The sequence below is a fragment of the Plecotus auritus genome (genome assembly GCF_963455305.1).
Source record: "Plecotus auritus genome assembly, chromosome: X".
NCBI lineage: Eukaryota > Metazoa > Chordata > Mammalia > Chiroptera > Vespertilionidae > Plecotus > Plecotus auritus.
This window is the reverse complement of record NC_137784.1, coordinates 133,263,615-133,287,600: the sequence shown is the minus strand read 5'-3', so window position 1 is coordinate 133,287,600 and position 23,986 is coordinate 133,263,615. Positions and strand designations below refer to the sequence as shown.

Below are 23,986 nucleotides of genomic sequence, written 5' to 3'. Positions count from 1 at the left end.
ATTTCAGAGAGGAAGAGAGAGGGATAGAGAGATAGAAAATCAATGATGAGAGAGAATCATTGATCAGCTGCCTCCTGCACGCCCCCTACTGGGGATCAAGCCCGCAACCTGGGCTTGTGCCCTTGGCTGGAATTGAACCCGGGACCCTTCAGTCCACAGGCCAGTGCTCTATCCTCTGAGCCAAACCGGCTAGGGCTCCATTGAATTTTTTAGAGAGAGTGGAAGCGGGGGCGGGGCGAGTTGGAAGGGGGCAGGGAGAGAGAGAGCAACATCAATGTGAGAGAGACACATCCATCAATTGGCTGCCTCCCACACTCCAACTGGGGCCAAGAATTGAACCTGCAACCCAGGCACGTGCCCTTGACTGGGAATCACACCCACAGCCCTTTGGTCCAAGGGCCGACACTCTAATCACTGAGCCAAACCAGCCAGGGCAGTCCTGTGCTTTTTTAAAAGTATATGTGTTAGAGTGCTTTGTTAGTAACATAAGCTCTTTAATCATCCACATGAGCTCTGGCCTTGAAATGAAATGAGTCCTTGCTTCAAACCCAGGTATGTGGGCCTTGGCTCTGGTGGGTGGCTCACCTCCCTGTCTTCAGAATTAAATATTAGTTGGTTAGAAGATCTGTATTAGGTTTTGGTGACATTTCCAGTGAAGACAGCAGCTTAAATTCAACACTGTTCATTTGGGAGAGCTCAGTAAAGCTATCCTTAGAAAAGAGAAACCCCATATGTTAGCTGGCTCCTCTGTGGAAGTAACAGTTATGCTCTGAGTCCTGACCCTCAGCCCTTAGAAAGGGCCTCCTTCCCCAATTGGGACACAAGGGCCTGGAGCTCCAAATCCCCCTGCACCTAAAGCAAAGATGGGGAACCTTTTTTCTGCAAAGGGCCATTTGGATATTTATAACATCACTAGAGGCCTGGTGCAAGACATTCGTATACTTGGGGGGCGGGGGAGTCCCTCAGCCCAGCCTGCACCCTCTCGCAGTCTGGTACCCCTTGGGACCCCTTCTGGCTGAGCGGCGCTCCCCCTGTGGGAGCGCACTGACCACCAGGGGGCAGCTCCTGCATTGAGCATCTTTCCCCTGGCGGTCAGTGCGCATCATAGCGACCAGTCATTCCGCCGTTCGGTCAATTTGCATATTAGGGTTTTATTATATAGGATTTTCAGGCCATACAAAATTATCTACTTAAAAATGAGCCTGCTATATTTGGTCAAACATTTAATTAACACACCCCTAATGCTTTGGCAGGGCCAGACCAAATGATTTCAAGGGGCCTTATACGGCCCGAGGGCTGGACGTTCCCACCCCTGTGCTAAAGGAACACTTGCATCTGACCCCAGCTCAGAGGCTGTGCCAACTTCCTTTCACCTGTTGGCGATTGCAGGCCCTGGGAGAGGAAAACCATGTCCTATTCCTACTTCCATCCCCTCCTTTCTCTCTGGAAAGAAATGGGAGGCTTCATGAAAATCAGCAACGTGGATTCTCTCTCCTCTTCCGCAGGAGCCAGTGGGGTAGGTCGAAGCCATATTAAGAACGCCCTGCTCAGCCAGGACCCGGAGAAGTTTGAGTACCCAGCCCCGTGTAAGTAGCTCTGGGGGCCTCGGAGGGCAAGTGAAAGCGCTCTCCCATCCGAGATACCGTGATGGTCCTTTTTTTGGTGGTTTTATTTGAAATGTTTCATTATAAAAACAAAACACAATTTAGACAAGATACAGATTTGTACCCATAATCACTCCAACTAACAATGTAACTGTGTGTGTTTTTTTTAATGTGTTTTCATTGCTTTCAGAGAGAGGAAGGGAGAGGGAGAGAGAGATAGAAACGTTAACGATGAGAGTGAATCATTGATCGGCTGCCTCCTGCATGCCCCACACTGGGGATCGAGCCTGCAACCCTGGCATGTGCCCCGACCGGGAATCGAACTGTGACCTCCTGGTTCCTAGGTTGATGCTCAACCACTGAGCCACACTGGCCGGGCTGATAGGAATGTTTTATGTTGGGCTTTGCCTCCTGAAGGTTAAACGTGTTCTGGGTGGATGGGTGATTTCCTGATCTGCATCATCTCCTATGGTCAGCCCTTAAGGATCCCGTGGGCGAAAACCCCCTACTAAGCTCTCTGCGCCGCAGGCAGCAAGGGTTTCGGTACAGACGCCGTGGTCCATGGCAAGGACGCCGAGTTTGTCAGGGGCTGGGGCTTCTTGTGCACAGATACAACACGGCTGCCCAAGAAGAATGAAGAGGACGGGAAGGAGTACCACTTCATCTCCACGGAGGAGATGACCAGGAGCATCTCTGCCAACGAGTTCTTGGAGTTCGGTAGCTACCAGGGCAACATGTTCGGCACCAAGTTTGAAACAGTGCACCGGATCCACGAGCAGAACAAGATCGCCATCCTGGACATCGAGCCGCAGGTGGGTTGGCGCCGAAAGGCAGGCGCGTGGGGAGGGGACGCTGAAGAGCAAACGCTGGTGGGCATGTTTGGGGAACTCAGATTTGCTTCATATCCTCTCAGCGGGGTCGTCTGGAAGAACAGTAGGATAGGAAGTGATAGAAATAGGACTGGGCGTGGTGATGCCCAGAGATGCTTACTAGAAGGAATGCATCGGGACAGCTGACTAAGTTTTTAAATCTTTTCTTCCTTCCCCTTCCTCTTTTCTAGACTCTCAAGATTGTCCGGACAGCAGAACTGTCACCTTTCATTGTGTTTATCGCACCCACTGACCAGGGCACTCAGGTGGGAAGGAGGGGGTAGTACAGGGTGGGGAGGGGTTAACTCTCTCTTTTTTAAAAAATATATGTTTATATCATAGAGGAAGGGAGAGGGAGAGGGACATAGAAACATTAATGATGAGAGACAATAATTGATCGGCTGCCTCCCGCACGCCCCCTTCCCAGGCATGTGCCCTGACAGGGAATCAAACCGTGACCTCCTGGTTCATAGGTCGGCGCTCAGCCACTGAGCCACATCAGCCAGGCTATTTGAGTTCTTTTAAACCTTGAACTATTGTAAATAATATGGCACCAATGGCTCTGTACATATGGCATTGCATGTGTGTGCAAATATATCTGTAGGGAAAAATCCAGACAGGATTGCTGGGTTCAAGTGTGCATGCTTTGGGAAGTGGAAATTCAAGAGATGATTATCTGGGAGAGTGCCAGGATCATGTTTCCCAAACTTTCATTTTTGGCCAATCTAATAGAGGGAAAAATGGCATCCTGTACTTTTACCTTGTACTGTAAGCAATTATCATGTCAGACTCTTGAGGGCCATTTGTATTGCCTTTTATATATACACTGAGTGGCCAGATTATTATGATTTCTGAACGCATAATAATCCGGCCACTCAGTATATATATATATATATATATATATATATATATATATATATATATATATATATATTAGAGGCCCGGTGCATGAATCTGTGCATGGGTGGTATCCGGCCAGCCTGGCCCGGGGGAGGGGACATGGGCAGTTGGCCGGCCTGCCTGCTGGTCGAACTCCTGGCCGAGGGGACAATTTGCATATTAGCCTTTTATTATATAGGATATACACTGAGTGGCCTATTATGCGTTCAGAGATCATAATAATCTAGCCACTCAGTGTATATGTATGTTTTTATTTCAGAGAAGTAGAGAGAGGGAGGGAGATTGAAACATCAGTGATGAGAGAGAGTCATTGATTGGCTGCCTCCCGCATGCCCCCCACTGGGGATCGAGCCCGCAGCCCGGGCATGTGCCCTTGATTGGAATCGAACCCGGGATCTTTCAGTCTGCAGGTTGACGCTCTATCCACTGAGCCAAACCAGCTAGGGCCATTTGTATTGTCTTTTTAAAAATATGTTTTTATTGATTTCAGAAAGAGGGAGAGGGAGAGATAGAAACATTAATGATGAGAATCATCAGTCTGCCACCTCCCGCACGCCTTCTACTGGGGATCAAGCCCACAACCAGGGCATGTGCCCTGATGGGAGAATGGAACCGTGACCTACTGGTTCATAGGTTAATGCTCAACCACTGAGCCATGCCAGCCAGGCTATATTGTCTTTTTTTTTTCTTTTTTTAAAATATATTTTATTGCTTTTTTAGAGAGGAAGGGAGAGGGAGAGTTAGAAACATCGATGAGAGAGAAACATCGATCAGCTGCCTCCCGCACACCTCCTACTGGGGATGTGCCCGCAACCAAGGTACATGCCCTTGACCAGAATCGAACCTGGGACCTTTCAGTCCGCAGGGCGACACTCTATCCACTGAGCCAAACCGGTTAGGGCACTATATTGTCTTTTCTGTTAACACCTGGTCATGTCCTTAGCTTATTGTTCTGTTGGGTTATCGGCCTTTCTCTTAGTGATTTCTAGGACCTCTGTATTAGGGTAATTAGCCCTTCGTGATATCAGTTGCAAAATTTTTTTTTCCAATTCGGCATGTCTCTTGGTGTTTATCGCTACAGAACCATTTTTACTTTTACGAAGTTAAATTATCAGTCTTCATGGCCACTTGGTTTTGGGGCCTAGAAAGAGGCCCAGGGTTCTAAGTTGCAGTTACCCTTGCCCTGGGATTGCAGCTCTGGTGGTTGCTGAAATGGCTGTCCATGTTCAAGGGCAAGAGCTGGGAGATAGCTATTGGTCTTCCAGAGAGCTCTGATTAGCTTGAGGGTTAGTTTGAGATCCTCAGAGAATTGTTTGTAATTGATTGCCTCTCAATTCCCTTCCAACATTCTCAAAGTCTTCAGGGTTTGTCTCTAAGCAGGTGACTGGAAGCCAGGCAATGGTCACAACAGTCAACACCCGTTTAAAAGCTGTCACTAAGCCCCACCAGCGTGGCTCAGTGGTTGAGAGTCGACCAATGAACTAGGAGGTCACTGGTTCGATTCCTGGTCAGGGCACATGCCCGGGTGTGCAGGAGGTGATCAGTGATTCTCGTCACTGATGTTTCTAGGTGATCAGTGATTCTCATCATTGATGTTTCTCTCTCCCCTTCTCCCTTCTTCTCGGAAATAAAAAACATTTTTTTTCAAAAGCTGTCACTAGCCCCTCTGGCTGGGCTTGCTGCACCTGCTTCATCAGTGGCTGCTTCTCTCTCCTTTGCAGACGGAAGCCCTGCAGCAGCTGCAGAAGGACTCGGAGGCCATCCGCAGCCAGTACGCTCACTACTTTGACCTCTCACTGGTCAATAATGGCGTGGATGAAATCCTTAAGAAACTGCAAGAAGCCTTCGACCAAGCGTGCAGATCTCCACAGTGGGTGCCCGTCTCCTGGGTTTACTAAGCTTGCAGAAATGGGGCTATCGTATACTCTATTCAGTATTTGGAACTCCACTCCCCTTGCTTTAAGACAAACAGGGTCGCTCCAGCTAGTTTTGTGTCCGCTTCCAGCTCTATGCAACTATCCTAATTAGGCCGGTGGGTGGCAGTCTTATTCAAGCTCCTCAAGGGCTTGGCTCTGGTTTTCCTGCTGCATGGGGCCCCATTGATTTCAAAAGAATCTCTGGAAATTGGGGCAGAAGCACGACCCAAAAGCAAATGCTAATCAAAGACGGTGCTCACAGCGAGGAAAAGCCTGGACCCTGTCCCTCTAAAGCCTGCGCTCCTTCACCTTTAATCGCGTCTTTACTATGAAGAAAGCCTTTTTTTTACTGCCTTTCTAAAATGCCAAAATGCAACAGCTGTGCAATAGGATTCTGCTCTAGGAAAACCCTCAAAAGCAATAAAGAGATTACTGTTAAAATGCCAATGACCTTGTAACTCTCTGGGTTTTTACCTGTACCACAAGCCTCTGACTGGAGAGAAATGCCACCTGCTTTAAGCTCCTGGAGCAGTGGTTCTCAACCTTCCTAATGCCGCGACCCTTTAATACAGTTCCTCATGTTGTGGTGACCCCCAAACATAAAAATTTTCTTTTAAAAAAATATTTTATTATTTTACAGAGAGGAGGGGAGAGGGATAGAGAGCTAGAAACATCGATGAGAGAGAAACATCAATCAGCTGCCTCCTGCACACCTCCCACTGGGGATGTGCCCACAACCAAGGCACATGCCCTTGACCAGAATCGAACCCGGGACCCTTCAGTCCACAGGCCGATGCTCTATCCACTGAGCCAAACCGGTTTCGGCCATAAAATTATTTTCGTTGCTACTTCATAACTGTAATTTTGCTACTGTTATGAATCGTAATGTAAATATCTGTTTTCCAATGGTCTTAGGCGACTCTGCTAGCGGTTCTCAACCTGTGGGTCGCGGCCATTGGAAAACACAGATATTTACATTACGATTCATTAACAGTAGCAACATTAGTTATGAAATCGCAACGAAAATAATTTTATGGTTGGGGGTCACGACAACATGAACTGTCTTAAAGGGTCGCGGCATTAGAAAGGTTGAGGACCACTGTCCTGGAGGATGGCATTGCCACCAGATGCCTCCCTCAAGTGTTGAGCAATCATTTTTTTTTTAATATATTTTATTGATTTTTTACAGAGAGGAAGGGAGAGGGATAGAGAGTTAGAAACATCGATGAGAGAGAAACATCGATCAGCTGCCTCCTGCACACCCCTTACTGGGGATGTGCCCGCAACCATGGTACATGCCCTTGACCGGAATCGAACCTGGGACCTTTCAGTCCACAGGCCAACGCTCTATCCACTGAGCCAAACCGGTTTCAGCGAGCAATCATTTTTAAAAATATATTTTTATTGATTTTGGAGAGAGGGAGGTAGAAACAGCAATGATGAGCCCTAACCAGTTTGGCTCAGTGAATAGAGCATCAGCCCATGGACTGAAGAAGGGTCCTGGGTTCCATTCTGGTCAAGGGAATGTACCTTGGTTGTGGGCTCAATCCCCAATAGGGGGCATGCAGGAGGCAGTTTCTCATGGATGTTTCTAACTATCCCTCTCCCTTTGTAAAAAATCAATAAAATATATATATTTTTAAAAAGGAACATCAATGATGAATCATTGATCAGCTGCCTCGTGCACACCCCACACTGGGGATAGAGCCCTTAACCCAGGCATGTGCCCTGACCAGGAATCGAGCTTCCTGGTTCATAGGTCAACACTCAACCACTAAGCCACCTGAACAATGTTAAGTGTCAGAATTATCCTCGTATTTTGGGGGTAGGGCACAAATTGGTGCATTGAGGCAGGTATGTGTACATGTACACGTGCAACATATAAAAAACACTTTGAGAGCATTGGTGTAAGATTGCTGGACAAACATTTTTGTTTCTGCTTGCGCCGGCCTTGGTTATATCATGTCTACTAAATCTTACCATTTTTCCCAAGTCATTCCTTTTCTCTTTCTCTTATTCAAAGACATGGCTTTATTTTTTAAAAAATATATTTGTATTGATTTCAGAAAGGGAAAGGGAGAAACATCAATGATGAGAATCATTGCCTGCCTGCCTCCTGCACGCCCCCTACTGGGGATCAAACTCGCAACCTGGGCATGTGCCTGATCAAACTTGGGACCCTTCAATCTGCAGGCTGACACTGTCCACTGAGCCAAACCGGTTAGGCCACAAGACATGGTTTTAGAGCCCCCACATGACTGGCTGCCCAGATTAAACTCTCAAGAGCTGAAATGAGCAACTATAAGGATTACAAACACGGACCCTGGAAAACCCCCCACCCCATCCCAAGCCTAGTGTCCATATATGACTTTACCCCGAACCCATCCCTGGCAGGCATTTAGCTTCCTAATACTTGGAGGCTTACATTCTGGTCACTTTGCCGGGGGTGGAACCCAGTCTCTGGGCTTAGTAGGGGGTCCTGGGCACTGGGGTCCTTGCTGCATCTGGAGACTGCTCCCCATAGTTTCATGGGTTTTGGTACCAGATTGGAAACAATCCTAGACCTCACCAAGCCCTTGATTCCTAAACATGTACCCACGACTCCCTCCCCAGGTTTTTGCCACTCACTGGCCCTCATCCCACTGAGTTGGAGCACTAAGTATTTAGATACTTGAAGGCCTGTCAAGATCTGGCTCTTTGCCCAGCCCACATGGCTCTGTGGTTGATTGTCAACCTATAAACGAGGAAGAGGTCACAGTTCGATTTCCGGTCAGGTCACAGGCCCAGGTTGCAGGCTCGATCCTGTGTGAGGTGTGCAGGAGGCAGCCCATCAAGGATTCTCCCATTTATATTTCTCTCCCCCCGCCCACTCTGAAATCAATAAAAATGTGTTTTAAAATCTGGCTCTTTCATGCTTCCTCAGGCTTTTCCCAGGCACCGCCCCCCCCCCAATACAGGGACACACACACCTTCTGCCAAACACATTGCATAATTAGCATCAAATTTCAAGTCTGACATAAAGGCCCCCTGATTTTTAATCAAAGTACTTTATATTTTTTGCTCTGCTAGTTTGAGACCATCATCAATTAGAAAATCCAACAGGAATACTTTAAAAAAACATAGTAAGCAAACTTTAATAAGTAAAAATTACAACCACCTTCTCCCAGCAAGGACTGAGTGCATCCTTTGAAAGAAAGAGGGTAGAAACAAGAGAATACAGTTTGGATTTTGTCACAAACACAAGTAGTCAGATGGACTGAGGTACATGAGACTGTACGCAAGCTGAAGTGCACCCACTGCTAGGCCAGAGGGTCAGGAATAGCTGCAAAGGTGGAAGACCAGGAGTCCTTGCCAGCCGTTACCTGGGAGACACATGGAATAACAAAGGTGGCGCGGACACCAGCCTAGCCCACTGTCCTCATAACACGCTGGAGATTTGCCCCAGCAAACGACATGGTTGTCCTATTCTTTTACTTGCTCTACACCGTTTCACTGTGCGATTGTTACCAACTTTTTTAACAGAAGGGCATGGGGGAGGGGCAGAAGCAAATGAGTCGAGGAGGATGGAGTTAGAACAGCTGTGCTGGTTACCAGGCAGTGAAGGGTCTGAAGGTGAGGCTTCCCCACTCCCCCAAGGAGAGAAGTGGGTGGTATCCAATCTGCCTCCTGCACCCGTATCCTTAAAACAGGACAAGATGGGATGACCACACCAGGTAACATCACTCAGGTCTCGGCTAGCAGCTAAAATGTGCCTCAGCTCTCACCCTTTAAGAACAAAAGGAACTATGTTTTCTTAATAAGGCTTTAATTTCTCCTCCCAGCTGGGCACAGTGCCTAAGGTGATCTCCACTAGTCAGAAGCGACTTCCATTTTCATTTTCTTTTTCTTCTTCTTCTTTTTGGTGGTATCACTGTCCTGGGAGAGAGAGAAAAGAAAGCTCACAGAACCTGTTAACAGAACCGCTGCCACTCCCCCAAAGGAAATCGGGGACGCTCCACGCAGGCAAGTAAGCCTTTGCAGGATCTGTGAGGTACCCCGGGTTCAATCATTTTTGAACATAACAAAGCCCTGAGCTTGTCAGTGGCGCCCCGGTGGCCCACTTTTACAAATAGGAGCATTCAGTCTCAAGCTACACGCCCTACCACCTGCCACCCACAGAATTCTAACTATGAGCAGTTACTACACAATGCCAGGGCCTGCCCGACCAGAGTGGCTCAGGGTTGAACGCTGACCTGTGAACCAGGAGGTCTCGGTTCAATTCCCGCTCAGGTCAGGGCACATGCCCCGGTGACGGGCTGGATCCCCAGTGGGGGGACATGCCGGAGGCAGCCGATTGATGATTCTCTATCATTGATGTTTCTCTCTCTCCCTCCCTCCGTCTCTGAAATCAATAAAAATATATTAAAAATAAAAATGCCAGGGCCTGTCTCTGTACATCCTGTGGGGATAGTGGGGGAGAAAGGCACCCCAGTAATACGGCACAGCTCCCCAAGTGACCAAACTGGCACCAACTGGGCAATTCAAACAACCCCGCACCTGAGGACCAAGCGAGTTAAGGATCCTGAGCATGTCTATCTATACACACCCCATCTGCCGGCTCGCCCGCATCCTCCGCAGCGGCTTTGGCCTTCTTCTCCTTCTTCTTCTTTTTCTTCTCCTTTTCCTTCTCCTTCTCCTTGACTGGCTCTGGAGACTCTGGCTCTGGCGAAGTCTCGTCACTTTCACTCTCTCGACTCCGCTGAGGAGACAATTGATCAAATGTTAGATCTTAGGCAAAAATGGATGGGAAAGGTTAAGGAAGTGAAAAGGTAAGAAAAGATCCTTACTGGGTACACAAGAGGGTCCCTTAAGTTTACCAAGGATTCAGACTGTCTCATCCACAAAGAGCAGGAAAAGCCTGTTTTCCTGGAGGCCAACCGCACTAGGATTACAAGTTGAACTATATGTCCCCTAGGGGTGCCCCCTGAGTCCTCAAAAGTGACAAGCAAGGCAGGAAAAGCTCCTCTAGACAGCTTGCTTCAAGTCACTCGGCCACACGTCATTCTGTGCTGTAATGCCAGTGGTCCCCAACCCTGGGAAGCCAAGCTACCACTCTGAAACACTGAACTGGTGATGTCTGGAGATAGCGCGCGGGTGGCATTGCTCCCGCTGAGTCCCGTATAGCTCCAAGTGTTACAGCCTCCAATTTCAACACACATGTGCCATCATTTGACCCAGGGTGGGGGCCAGAATAACACGCACCCCCCAGTTTCAGTGCTGCCTAAGCTGAGGTGGAAGATGAGGCCAGTCTGATTCCGGAGCCCCCATGTCTCCCAGCAGACACAACAGGAAAGTGATCTGGCACCTACAGAGCCCCAATGAGTACCCTGGGGCACAACATGTCATCTCTCTGTGCACCTCACACCCATGGGGTGGAAGGCCCTGTCAGACTGAGCCAGGATATATGGCTGGACTGCAGTCACCAGGATAAGCCACACAGAACCATTTCCCGAAGTGCATTCCAAACTAACCACCACATGCCTCGTACCTTTGCAGCCTTTACCGGTGAAACAACCGCCTCTGTCTTCACGGCATCACTGAAAGGAGAGGGAGCCATCAGGTTAGATTCAATGAACAGCGTTCTGGGGAGGGACTGCTTCATCTGCAGCCAATCAGAGATATCTGGCAAGTCTAAAGCCACCATCAAAATACTGACGCTGGACAAAGCAACTCACCACTTACTGTTGCAGACTGACTCCCTCTAAAGTCCCACATGCCAGACTAGAAAGGGATAACTGTCTGCTGCAAAGCAACCTCCTTGCCCTATGGCCAAGGCCACATGAATAGCCGCACAGGCTCCTTTGGTCCCACATTTACCACCCTTCCCCCAACAAACCTGCCCCCTCCCCACAGCTGGGCCCCGTGACCTCCTGGCCTCGTGTAGTTGATGCGCTTGTCCAGGTGGCCAGCATGCTGCGTCCACCCCTCCAAGTTCCATATCCTCCTGTCCCACTGCCACCAAGTGTAGTTGATGCACTCCTGCACGCAGGCACGTGCATGCAGGCAAGCATGCAGTCTGCATGCCCTGGGTCTCCACAGCGTCCTGCTCACCTGTAATCAACATACTCCTGTGTCCAGGTGGCAGGTGTGCTGGCTGTGGCCTTGCCGTGCTTGTCCAGAAGGCCCTGCTTGATCATCAGCTTCTTCTGACTGGCCTGGTGGACGTTAGGATTTCAATGTCAGGACGGCGTCAACACATATAGCAGGCTGACTGCATGCACACGGCCCAAATCAAGTTTCTCCCTTGTGTATTCTCACCTGGGCCCCAAGCTCCTATATACAGCACTCAGAATTCACCCATTCTTGCCCTGGCCAGAGTTCCCAATGGTTAGAGCGTCAGCCCATGCACCAAGAGGTCTCACATTTTATTCCCAGTCAAGGGCACATACCTGGGTTGCAGGTTTGAGACCCTAGCCAAGGTCAGGGTGCTTGTGGGAGGCAATCAATTGATGTTTCTCTCTCCTCCTCCCCACTCCCTCCAAATCTCTAAATAGCCCCAGGTGAGGATTAAGAAAAGCCAAACAAATAAACAATAACAAAAAACCCCACCCATTCTCTTTGATAGGCACCAACATGGGACTTTGAAGCTCCCTTACCCAGATCCCCTCACTGCAGACTCTTGAGGTGCCAGGCACTGCTGCACTCCTTGAGAAACCCTCACCTTGGCTAAAATTCACCATTCTAGCTGAGTGATGCCCATCTGCTTTCTCCCATCAGACTGAAATCTCTAAGGTCTGAGGTGGGCCAGTTCCTACTCACCATCGACTCCCCCAGAGCCCAGCACAGGGTAAGGCTGTGACAGTGGGGTCACAACAAGAGCTGCCCAAGTGCTCAACCTAAAAACCCGGCAGGGCACATGACGGGTCCCACTTACCTTTGGACCTAAACCCCACTTCCGAGGGTAAGTGTCTCTTTCCATGATCACTCTCTTGATCTTGGCTACTATCCCATGGTCGCAGGTAGAGATCACTGCTGTGGTCATTAATGCAATAGCTGCAGGTGTCAAAGAAATAAAAGAATGATTTAAGCCCAGCCAGTGTGGCTCAGCGGTTGAGCATCGACCTATGAACCAGGAGGTCTCAGTTCGATTCTGGTCAGGGCACATATCCAGGTTGTGGGCTTGATCCCTAGTAGGGGGCGTGCAGGACACAGCTAATCAATGATTTTCTCTCATCATTGATGTTTCTATCTCTTTCACCCTCTCCCATCCCCTCTGAAATCAATACACACACACACACACACACACACACACACACACACACACACACACACACACAGAATGATTTAAAGGGGCAAGACACAATAATTGCTAAGCCTGAATCCCACTGTTTTATATGACTTTTTAAAAGCTCTACTGCCTTGAGGTTCCTTCACTGAAGATGTACATATGGACATATAGACAAGAAGTGGAATAAAGGCTCTTCATTGATAACCACGACATTTATTCCCGTTCTTCAGGATGTCCTCTCTTCTCACTAGAGAACCAAGCTGCTGAGACATGGCCTCTAACGGCAGCAGAGGGATAAGGGAAACCCCATCTACCTCCTCCTCACCTGTGCCTGTCTGACATGGCCCTTTGCTGGGACCACACCTACAGACCCTTGGCAATACAGTGAGATCAAACTGAGGGACCAGGATTTGGGGACCTGCTCTTCGGGCGCCTGGCTAGGATGGTGCAGAAGGAGGGAGAGCTTCCCCTTACCTATGCAGATAGCTTCCCCTTTGGTGGTGATGACCACGATCTCCTGGTTGACTTCAATGCCGTCCTCGTATCGCAGCACACCCGGAAGCATGATCTTCGCCCCATAGCAGATTGCGTTCACCTACAAGGATGACATCAACCCTGAGAGCCCCAGCCACTGCCTTTACCCCACACCAGAGGCAAAGGGGAGGGGGCCTGTGGGCATCTCCCCACATGTGAAATGGGGCCAAGGATAGCCAATGGCTGCAATGAGCATGTGAAGGGACTCTGAATAACAACCACTCACCACACACTAGGACTTTAAATAGCAACTCCTCTATGTCTGTGGAACTTAAGGATGTTTTCATTTTAAATCAATGTCTAGCCTTAGTTTCCCTTAATTGCTCTTCTGTTCCTTAATGAGAAAACCTTAACAGAACTAGGAGACCTATTAGATCTACTGGGAGATTTGGATAGTGGTCAGAGAATAGGTTCCCAGAGTAACTAACTCACTAGCAAGATTACCAAGACCTATTGAACCAACTACCTACAGGTTTTGGCATAACTTATAGGCCAACAGGTACGTGTTAAGGTCACCTCTCCCTGAGTTCAATGGCACTTAATGCATCCCGTTCCACCTGCCTTGTCCTAGCTAGATCTCTTCTGTTGATTCCCATGGGTTCGATTCCCAGTCAAGGGTACAGACCACGGTTGCAAACTTGATCTCTGGCCCCAGTCAGGGCGCATGCAGGAGGCAACCGATTGATGTGTCCCTCTCACATCAACATTTCTTTCTCCACATTCTTCCTCCCCACCACTCTCAAAGAAAAAAAATATCTTCGAGCCCTGGCTGGTTTGGCTTAGTGGATAGAGCGTCAGCCTGTGGACTTCAGGGTCCCAGGTTTGATTCCAGTCAAGGGCATGTGCCTTGGTTGCGGGCACATCCCCAGCTGATCGATGTTTCTCTCTCTTCGATGTTTCTAACTCTCTATCCCTTTCCCTTCCTCTCTGTAAAAAATCAATAAAATATATTTAAAATATATATATCTTCGAGTGATTATCTTTTTTAAAAATTCTATATAACAGGATTTGAATATGAATGATAAACCTCAAATTATTTAATACAGAAATTTATATTCTTCAAAGTCAGAGAATCTTTTTGTTGCTACATAATGTTAGACAAAAACTTGGTTATGCAGCTGGGCACAAAGACAACCTTAATTTATAAAAGGCTATTCTCTGACCATTAGAAATAAAAAGGCTATTTTTAAAATTCTGGACTACTTGGAAGAGAAGTAACTTATCTTTGAAGCTCTATAGTCTCAACTTTTTATCCCCATCAAAACAACCTTTTCTTGCAGCAATTTAAATAAGATCCGTTTATTACACACATGTAGAACTACCAGATTATGGGAAAGCAAATTCCATGTGCCACAGATAGTGTACTTCTTGAACCAAGTTACTTTGGGAAAACTGTTAGGTAAATGTTTAACTAATTTGCCTTACTTAAAAACAGAATTAGACCTAGCATTAAACTTTTACTTTAATTCAGTATATTTGGTTCTGATTTAATAAAAAAGTTAATCATAAATGCTTCATTAAAAAAAAGGAAAAAGGCCAAAACCGGTTTGGCTCAGTGGATAGAGCGTCAGCCTGCGGACTGAAAGGTCCCAGGTTCGATTCCGGTCAAGGGCATGTAACTTGGTTGCGGGCACATCCCCAGTAGGAGGTGTGCAAGAGGCAGCTGATCGATGTTTCTCTCTCATCGATGTTTCTGACTATCTATCCTTCTTCCTTCCTCTCTGTAAAAAATTAATAAAATATATTTAAAAAAAAAAAATAAAAATAAAAAAAAGGAAAAAGAACCCAGTGTACAACCTACAAAACAAAAAGCAGAAACCCCAAGGAATTTAAGTTGACGTCATGTTTCACCTCTTTAAAGAGAAAAAAGTTTTCAGAACATGGACCACGTCTCAGCTGTGAAGTCACGTTTTGTCCAAACATGGACTTGAAACCCAGAACTTACTGCGCTGTCTTTCATAACCAGCCGTTTATGAGATGTCAACAGCTTTTCCAGAGGGTAAACAACTCGCCGCAGGTAACTCTCATCCTTGTGGTTATCGTACAGCCACTGGGCATCGAGCACGTCGTGCATTGTCACCATGTGGTCCTGGAAAAGCAGCCATGTATGAAAATTATTCATTGTCATTGGATCTCAAATAGCACAACTGACGCCAAACTTCCAAAGTCAGAATGAACGGAGTCTTCTGCTAATCCAAGCTCATTAGTCTTCGGTCCCTTCAGAACCTCGTCTCTCTTGTATACCTTTAACCTGCTGATATATTTCCATCTGAGCAAGCATTTTTGTAGGCTGGGAGGTAAGTGAATAGAACAATGTTTTCTATCCGGTCATCTCCCCTGGCCTGTGTTTTAATGTCCCAAAGTTTAATTAACAGAACAGGGAAGGTGCCCTGAACTGAACTCAACACTTTGGAAATTGCCTTTTCCAGGCTGTGAAGCAGGTGGCGTCCCACCAGGAGCTAGAATATACAGGGTGGGGCAAAAGTTGGTTTATAGTTGTGTGGAAAATAATACAATAATTACTAAATAATAAACTGTTTCGTGTACTCACAACTGTAGACCTACTTATGCCCCACCCTGTATCAAGTACCAGCTCTAAAACTGCTAGGCCCATGATGGTGTGTACCTTCTCGCTCATGACTCCAGAACGAATCCGCCGAAGTTCCTGCATCTGACCGCCAACTCCCAGTAACAAACCAAGGTGTACACACAGCGTCCGAATGTAGGTGCCGGCCTCACAACTCACCCAAAAGATTCCTAAGATACATACACACAAAAGTAGCCCACATTTTCCAAAGTAAACCCGCCACCAGTTGAGAAACCCCCGAGTTATTCTCTGAGCCAGAGAGACTGAAGATGACAGACACAGGCCATGACTGCACCATGTACTAAAGGACATCTACTTTGAACAACAGAGTATAATTCTCAAGAATCCATTTCTACCCATGCATGCACGGCCTATTAATTGAGCTCCTCACAGGCCTAGTGACCCACCTAATCTTCTTTCAGGATCATACTCAACCATTTTGCTCTCGTAGATGGTCCGCACTCGGAGTTGCCTCTTTACTGCAGCAATAAGTGGGGGGCGCTGGAATAAGGCGCCTGTCAGAGTTTCTAGGGCCTGAGAATAAGCACAAACCAAAACGACGACTGTCATTGCATGGACTCTCCAATAACATCAAAGGGCATTATTTGGGGGAGTTGGAGGACACAATGGAAACACACAAGATTCCTGTCCATCATTTAAGGTCTAAAACGCCCTTTCAAATTTTTGCTTCTTTCTTCAACTACACAGGGATGGCTCAGTGCTGAAGCAGAACTCTCCCCTCAGAAGGGACATTGCCAGACGTGCCCCTGCCACCTGTAGTCACCAGTCCAGGCTGCGACGGCAGCCTGCTGAAAAGGGCACGAGAGGCCAGCCAGGAAAGCTGACCTGTCTCCACATGCCTAGGGGCTTCAGAGATCCAAGTCACCAAAAGATGCCCTCCCTAGAATTACACTTACCCTAGCAAGCTGAGTCCCCCCTTCAATAGCATTGTGCAGCCGGACAATTCCCACATACTCTTTGCCTGAAAAATGACAAAAGAGTAGTCAGGTGTGGCCACTGACTTTTCTGTATTTTTTTATATACGCCTATCTCATAGCTCCTATTTTGTGCAGCAGGAAAAGCAGGCAATTGGACCGTCTTGTTTCTGTAAAATTTGCATTGAGACCCATTTCCTGGTGCAGGTATGGGAAAGGAATGCAGACAACTATCTCTCACTCCCTATGAGTTCCACGTTCAATGTGCTGACAAGGACAGTTGGAGAAGCTGGTGTGGAGCCTGCCTGGGAAAAACTCGGCAAGGTCAAGGCGGAGAATCTTCCCAGATGAAAAGGCGGGAAGAGCACTTTATTTCTTTTTAATCCTCACCCTAGGATATTTTTCCATTGATTTTTAGAGAGAGTGGAAGAGAGAGGAAAAGACAGAAATATCATTGTGAGAGAGAGAAGCGCATCGATTGGTTGCCTTCTGCACACGCCCTGATCAGGGCCCCGGAGGAGCCTGCAACTGAGGTACATGCCCTTAACTGAGATATGTGCCCCTGACCAGCATCAAACCCAGGACGCTTAGCTGACGCTCTACCCACTGAGCCAAACTGGCTAGGGTGGGCAGGGCACTTTAGACAGAAGCAGCATTATCACGTCAGATGAGCCTGGAGTGCTAAGCTGAGCTGGACTGCCTCAGTGCTAGGAACAGACATGGCTGGCTCAATGTACACATGCCTAGTAACCTAGCACTCTGAGAAAAGGCAGACAAGTAGCATAGAAGGTACACAGAAAACTAGGAATTTTTTTTAAACTAATGAAGAAATCGATTCCAAGAGCCAAAATGTGGAAGGGAAAAGAAATACGGAAAACCTTCCAATGGCAAATTAGCCACCTCTCCCAGACATACCTGCACTCTGCTGCGATTTTACCAAGCGAGTGGCTCGTTCTATGCACACGATTAAACAGCCGGTCACCTTGGGATCCAGAGTACCACTGTGTCCTGTCTTCTCCACCCGAAGTATTCGTCGGATCCAGGCTACCACCTCGTGGGAAGAGGGGTTAGAGGGCTTGTCAAGATTAATGAACCCTGTCCTAGAATGGAAAAGAAATTACTGGGCATTGGTTCTGGTCCCCTAAGCAAAACTGAACCTGAAGAGTAAAAAGAGAATTCCACCATGGGTACCGGTGATGAGATTTAGGGCAATGCCATTCTAAGATGCCACTCCTCCTTAAATAACTGATGCTAAAAGGTGTCATTTTGAAAAGAACAGAAGTTAGAACAGTGCTCGCTCCAAACACACTTACCTGATATAATCGCCAATCTCCCTCTTCAGAGGATTTGAACCACAAGGAAGAGGCGTATAGTGTGTCGTCCTTATATTTAGCTTATCAAAATTCTAGAAAGCAACGATACAACACAAAAGAAACTATTGGTACATGTCAAACAAGAAATGAGCACCCACCATCAACTGTGATATGGTTACCCTTCAAGTTCACAAACTTGATTTTGCTCCTATATTTTCATTATCTGCTGTGACAGACTGTTAAGCCTCCTTCCAGACCAGAAAAATTACTCACCGGCAGTAAGACAAATGTGATCACTCCTCTAGAAAGGGACTCCTTGGGGTTCTACAGATCAGACTGCGCTTCACTATGCAGGTTTATGAATCAAGTATGGACTAGCTTTTTCTCAGGGACAAAACATAGCCAAGTCGGGGAGGACTGGCAGCAATGTTTCTCAAACGCGGCTAGCTTGTTCTTCCTCCAAATGCTCCCCCCTCTCTGCTTGTCTCATGTCTGTTCCTTGTTACTCTCCTTTCTGAGGCGCAATCACTGGTCTGAAAGCACTCACCTCACTTGAAGCCCACCTTTCATATCACCCGCCCCCACTTTAGTTTTGTTATGGTGTTTACCACAAATAGCAATTATTTTTAACTATTGCCCACCCCTAGATTTTAAGTTCCATGACAGTAGAGACATTGCCTACCAGGTTCGCTAGCATATTCCCAGGGCCTGCAATAGAAAAGCAGATGCTATCTAAACGGCAAGCACATCTGGCTGCGCAGTAACTCAACTGTGTTGAATTATATAAACAAAGCTCATTCCTTTCCAACAATGTTTTCTTTTTTTTTTAAAATATATTTTATTGATATTTTACAGAGAGGAAGGGAGAGGGATAGAGAGCTAGAAACATCGATGAGAGAGAAACATCGATCAGCTGCCTCCTGCACACCTCCCACTGGGGATGTGCCCGCAACCAAGGTACATGCCCTTGACTGGAATCGAACCCGGGACCCTTCAGTCCGCTGGCCGACGCTCTATCCACTGAGCCAAACCGGTTTCGGCACCAACAATGTTTTATTAAAACACTTTGTCAAGGGGTGTTCTCAGGAACCTTTTCTACCTTAACCTTTCCTCCCAATCTCAGAGCTGGTGCCTACCCAGTCCTTTATGAAACTTGTCATTCAACTCATTAGTAAAACTACCTTATTTAAAACCCAATATAATAATCAATCATTCCTAGAGGACATGTTACATGTCAGGCACTATGGCTAAACATGTTTTATGGATTGCCGTTGGCTTGTCTTCCTAAAAGATATTATGAGCAAACAGCCTCAGAGAGGTGAAATGACTGGCCCAAGGTCACATACTGCCCATGCTTCTCCAGCACTAAAGTAGTCCTACTCCATGTGTGGCCCACAAACTGGTACCAGTCGGTCAAGCTAAGTACAAAAACCAAGAACTAATTGCTTATAAACTTTGATAGCAATTTGATGTTGTTTTGACATTTTAACTGTATTCTATGAGTGTGCTGGGTGCACTGGAAATGAAAACAAACAAACAAAAAAAACTTGGTCCTTCATCTCAGACCTTGAGGAACACTGCTTTAGACTATCACCTGACACTTCCTAAGTGAAGGATGCTAGCATTAAGAACTCTTAAGGGCCCTAGAGCCGGCTTGGCTCAGTGGCTAAAGCATCGGCCTGCAGACCAAAGGGTCCCAGGTTCGATTCCAGCCAAGGGCACATGCCTAGGTTGCAGGTTCAATCCCCAGTAAGGGGCATGCAGGAGGCAGCCCATCAATGATTCTCTCTCTTCATTGATGTTTCTATCTCTCTCTCCCTTTCTCTCTGAAATCAATAAAAATGTTAAGAAAAAAAAGAGAACTCTTAATGAACTGTTTAACCTTTAGAAATAATGTAAAAGCCAGGCACTGACCTCATGCACAATCTTAGCCACATACCTTTAGCAACAGGGGCCACTGAGATGTGTCCAACTGAGCCACTTTGGATTCAGGTTTGATAAGAAATTCTCCAACGTGTTGGATTTCCTTCCAAGGACAGAAACACACTCTATTAGACTTCCCACCGGATTCTGCACAATTCCGAAGCCTATGCCTACGCCCCATCAACAGGAAACCAGCTAGTCTATGCCTCTTCACTGGGACCCACAAGGGAAAGAGGAGAAATAAGCCAGGACCTCAGAAGGGTCAGGTATTTAAAGAGAAAGAGGGATGGTGGGTCTGTAGGTGGAATAAGAAAAAAAATTTTTCAGGGAAAGCAGTTGGTGTGGCCAACACCACTTAGCGAGCTGTATGTGATGGGAGATATTTAGGTTGGCTGGGGTCTTGTACAACGACCACCCAATTCTAACTCATTCCTTCAAAACCTCTGCAAATAGCTTTCTTCAATTTGTTACCCAAGTTTTGCTTTTAGTCAAAACAAAGTTAAGACATATTTCTACTCACTGCAACATCTTCTGGTAATGACTTGGACTCTTTTTTCTTTTTATGCTTCTTGGACAAAGTAACTGCTAAAAAACAAACACACACGAGATTTGGGAGTTCTTTCCGAAAATAAAGGCAATGAAGTTTAAAATAGAGAACGAACCAGGGCGGGTAGGCAATGGATGTTTGGTCTACAATTACTTGGGAAAACAAAGTGCGTAAGGCCAAACGCGCGGGTTGCGTGGCTCAGTAACAGACTAGAAGCGGTCGCACGTGTCAGCTACCATTAAGTTCACCACGTGGCTGGGCTTCCTATGCTGCAGAAGCGCTCGGCCCGCGTGCCGGAAAGTTCCATAAGTGACTCCTTGACTATCCCCGCGTGTTTGTCACCTCCAGAACTTTCTTGGGTGTCAAAGCTACGCCCGAGCCCCTCCACCCCTTTTCTTCCGCACCCATTGCGACCATCCTTTCCTCCCTTGCCCCGAAGCGCTGCCGGCGGCATCTGGGCTGCCGGCAGCACCGGTACTGGTCTCCTGCCACTGCAGGGTGCACGCCAGCAGGGCCGTCGCCTTTCGTTGGTGACCCGGGCCCTAAGAAGGTTGTGCTGTCAGCGGGAGGCCCGGGCCTCGTAGTGCCAGCTCCTCGCGAGGGCCTCCCGCGTTCTTGCCCTAAGCCGTGGAGCCAAGGCCAAGAGGCAAGGCTGGCAGGAGGCTCGGCAGCGACCGGACCCGCGAAGCAACTGGAGCTAACCGAGAGCTCTGGCTGCGACGCCGGCCCCCGACCCAGGACCTCCGAGGCAGCAAGGCTGGCCCCAGGCGGGAAAACAGCCAAAGCAATCGAGACAGAACGACCCTTACCTTCCATATCCGCCATATTCCCCGGCAGAGCGTGCGAGCCGCGTGAGCCACCGCCAAAAGAGCGACTATAGACTCCCACCACCCAGAGGCCCCGCCGCTAGAACCCGCCCACCTGTGCGCCTCCCCGTGCGTGCCGCGCCGCGGGGCGGGGCCAGGATGAAGGGGCCCGTGGCGCGCGCGGGCCACCTGCGCAATCTCATTGGCTGTCTTCTTCCCAGCGGTGGCGCGCCTGCGCCTGCGCCTGCGCTTTGGGTCGCGGCCCCCGCCCTTGGCAGCTGGGCTGGGAAGAGCGCAGACCCCGCAGGCAGCGCGTAGCCTGTGGGCGTGGCCTCGGCCGCTGTTGATCTACCTTCGCTGGGTTTAACCCGGACTTGGGCACCTGGGCACCCCGTTGGGTACTCCATTCGCTGTAGCTTGTTGCTGCCTCTCGCCGACCCTTTAAGGTTGCTATCGGATCAGTCCCGATAGAAAAATGAAGACGTTAAGGTAAAGAGAGGTTGAAAGCCCTTTGCTACTTGCAGTTTCTCATGCAGCAGAAGAGTCGCTGGCCAATAGGAATGGAGTGCGAGCCGCTCGTGGACTTTTAAATTTTCTAGCAGCCACATGGAGAAAAAAAGTAAGATAAAGTTGAAAATTAGTCTAATTATGCATTTTATTTAACCCAGCCATCCAAAATATTATTTCAACATGTAAGCAATACACAATATTATGAAGGGGATATTTTACCTTTTTTTTTGTACCAGGTCTTTCGGGTTTTACACTTAGCACACCTCGATTTGAACTCCACCACGGGGGTCCATGTCTAGTGCGCAATAGTCCCAGGCTGTGGAATTGCACAGCTAGTGTTGTAGTATAACCCCCATCTTACAAAGGACGCCTCAAAAAAAGGTTGAATTATGGAGTCATTTATTAAAAGCTGGCGGCATACGAGGGAGCAAAAGCGCTCCAGACTTCACAGCCCCGAACAGCTCGCCACATCAGGCTTATATTGGCAGAATATCACGAAAGTATTGATTACATCTTTGGATCTGGAATGAGGAACCTGTTTCGCGAAAAAGCATTTTTACAGAAGCGAAATCGAGCAACTTAGTTATCTAAAGTATCTACGAATCACTGAATCAACAGAAACGCATTATCTGGGACCACCTGGGCAATTTAGAATAATTGTGCTGTCCAGATTCCGGGACCACTGAGTCAACCGAAATTCAGTTATCTGTAGCTACTGAGACAGTTTAGGATAATTGAACTGTCATGGGTCCCAGAAGAATGTGCTTCGATGACCAGTGAGATCACAATCAATGGGATATTCAAACCACCATCAAGGGAGTATTCAATCATACATAAGTTCAGAAAATCAAAATAACTTTTAAATGAGTACAGAACCCAAAACAGCAAGGTTAAAATATTAAACAGCAATTTTTACCCAAGTATGGTTGCTACCAGACTTCACTAGGAAGCCGCTCCTGGTTCAAGACCTCTGCGCTTCTATCTTTTGTGTTCTCCCTTTTCTATCTCTCAAGCGGGGAGTTCTTAACCTTGCCTCTCTGGACTTGATGGATCCCTGGTTACTTATTTTTTAAATATATTTTATTGATTTCAGAGAGTAAGAGAGAGGGAGAGAGTGATAGAAACATTAATGATGAGAATCATTGATCAGCTGCCTCCTGTACGCCCCTACTGGGGATCGAGCCCACAACCCGGGCATGTGCCCTTGACCGGAATCGAACCCGGACCCTTCACTCTGCAGGCTGACGCTCTATCCACTGAGCTAAGCCTGCTAGGGCCCTAGTTATTTCTTTATTGCAATTATAAAGGGTGCCTTTTGCCATTATCTTTTCTAATGAGTTGCTGCTGACAGAAGAGGGCAGTTATTGCTTTTCTTCCAATCCTCTGCCAACCAAAGAATAGAAAAATTTCCATTTTATTTTACTGTGGCTTAAAACAGATAATTGGTTTTTCCTCAGGTAAGTTTTACTCTATCAAGAATTTATTTTGGTGTGTGCCAAGGTAATGATAATAATGATTTAAATTTACTTTTTATAGATAACCAAAGCCCCCAGTATCAACCAATCCATGAGCAGTTCATTACTTCCCCCATTATTTTATAATATCCCATTGGTACATGTTTGGCTGAATAGGTTTGAAGTATTCATTGATGGTTCTTTTATGGGGTTCATCTTTCTCCAACACTCATCTGATCTGTTAGCAAAGCCTGTCATCTTTGCTTTCAAAAGAGAGGCAGAGCCCTGGCTGGTTTGGCTCAGTGGATAGAGCATCGGCCTGCGGACTGAAAGGTCCCAGGTTCGATTCCGGTCAGGGGCATGTGCCTTGGTTGCGGGCACATCCTCGGTGGGAGGTGTGCAGGAGGCGGCTGGTCGGTGTTTCTCTCTCATCGATGTTTCTAACTCTCTGTCCCTCTCCCTTCCTCTCTGTAAAAAATCAATAAAATATATTTTAAAAAATAAAAAGAGATGCAGAGCCCGGCCGGCATGGCGCAGTGGTTGAGCATTGATCTATGAACCAGGAAGTCACAGGTCGATTCCTGATCAGGGCATATGCCTGGGTTGCGAGTTCAGTCCCCAGTGGTGGGGGCGGGGGGGGGGGGTTGGGAGGCAGCCGATCAATAATTCTCTCATCATTGATGTTTCTATCTCTCTCTCCCTCTCCCTTCCTCTCTGAAATCAATAAAAAAAAATTTTTTTAAAGAGAGATGCAGAATCTAATGGTTTTTTCACTGTTCTCACTGCTATCACCGTAGTCCGTGCCATCATTATGGCTCTCT

General features: G+C 47.4%; 2 protein-coding genes across 3 annotated transcripts in view; one reads left to right on the top strand and one right to left on the bottom strand.

Moving 5' to 3' along the window:
* Positions 1-5,734, top strand: part of MPP1 (MAGUK p55 scaffold protein 1) — a 41,860-nt gene extending 36,126 nt beyond the window's left edge. The window contains exons 9-12 of the mRNA XM_080652489.1: positions 1,506-1,586; positions 2,214-2,416; positions 2,665-2,739; positions 5,095-5,734. Of these exons, the coding sequence (XP_080508615.1) occupies positions 1,506-1,586; positions 2,214-2,416; positions 2,665-2,739; positions 5,095-5,271 (536 nt within the window). The 3' untranslated portion in view covers positions 5,272-5,734. The remainder of the gene's footprint in view (positions 1-1,505; positions 1,587-2,213; positions 2,417-2,664; positions 2,740-5,094) is intronic.
* A 2,661-nt stretch (positions 5,735-8,395) lies between these two features.
* DKC1 (dyskerin pseudouridine synthase 1) lies at positions 8,396-21,477 on the bottom strand. Of its 2 annotated transcripts, none has more exons than XM_080653484.1 (15): positions 21,205-21,477; positions 20,369-20,433; positions 19,865-19,951; positions 17,926-18,017; positions 17,528-17,712; positions 16,595-16,659; positions 16,085-16,211; positions 15,717-15,847; positions 15,036-15,179; positions 13,031-13,151; positions 12,203-12,321; positions 11,380-11,483; positions 10,817-10,865; positions 9,875-10,027; positions 8,396-9,204 (listed from the first exon to the last, which is right to left on the bottom strand). In XM_080653484.1, exons 1-15 carry the CDS (start codon positions 21,218-21,220, stop codon positions 9,139-9,141), a joined length of 1,524 nt encoding a protein of 507 aa, XP_080509610.1. In that variant the 5' UTR covers positions 21,221-21,477; the 3' UTR covers positions 8,396-9,138. The 2 variants fall into 2 exon arrangements, with proteins under 2 accessions (XP_080509610.1, XP_080509611.1); XM_080653485.1 differs by having other exon boundaries at positions 20,369-20,430; positions 21,205-21,297.
* Between the last annotated feature and the right edge of the window lie 2,509 nt (positions 21,478-23,986).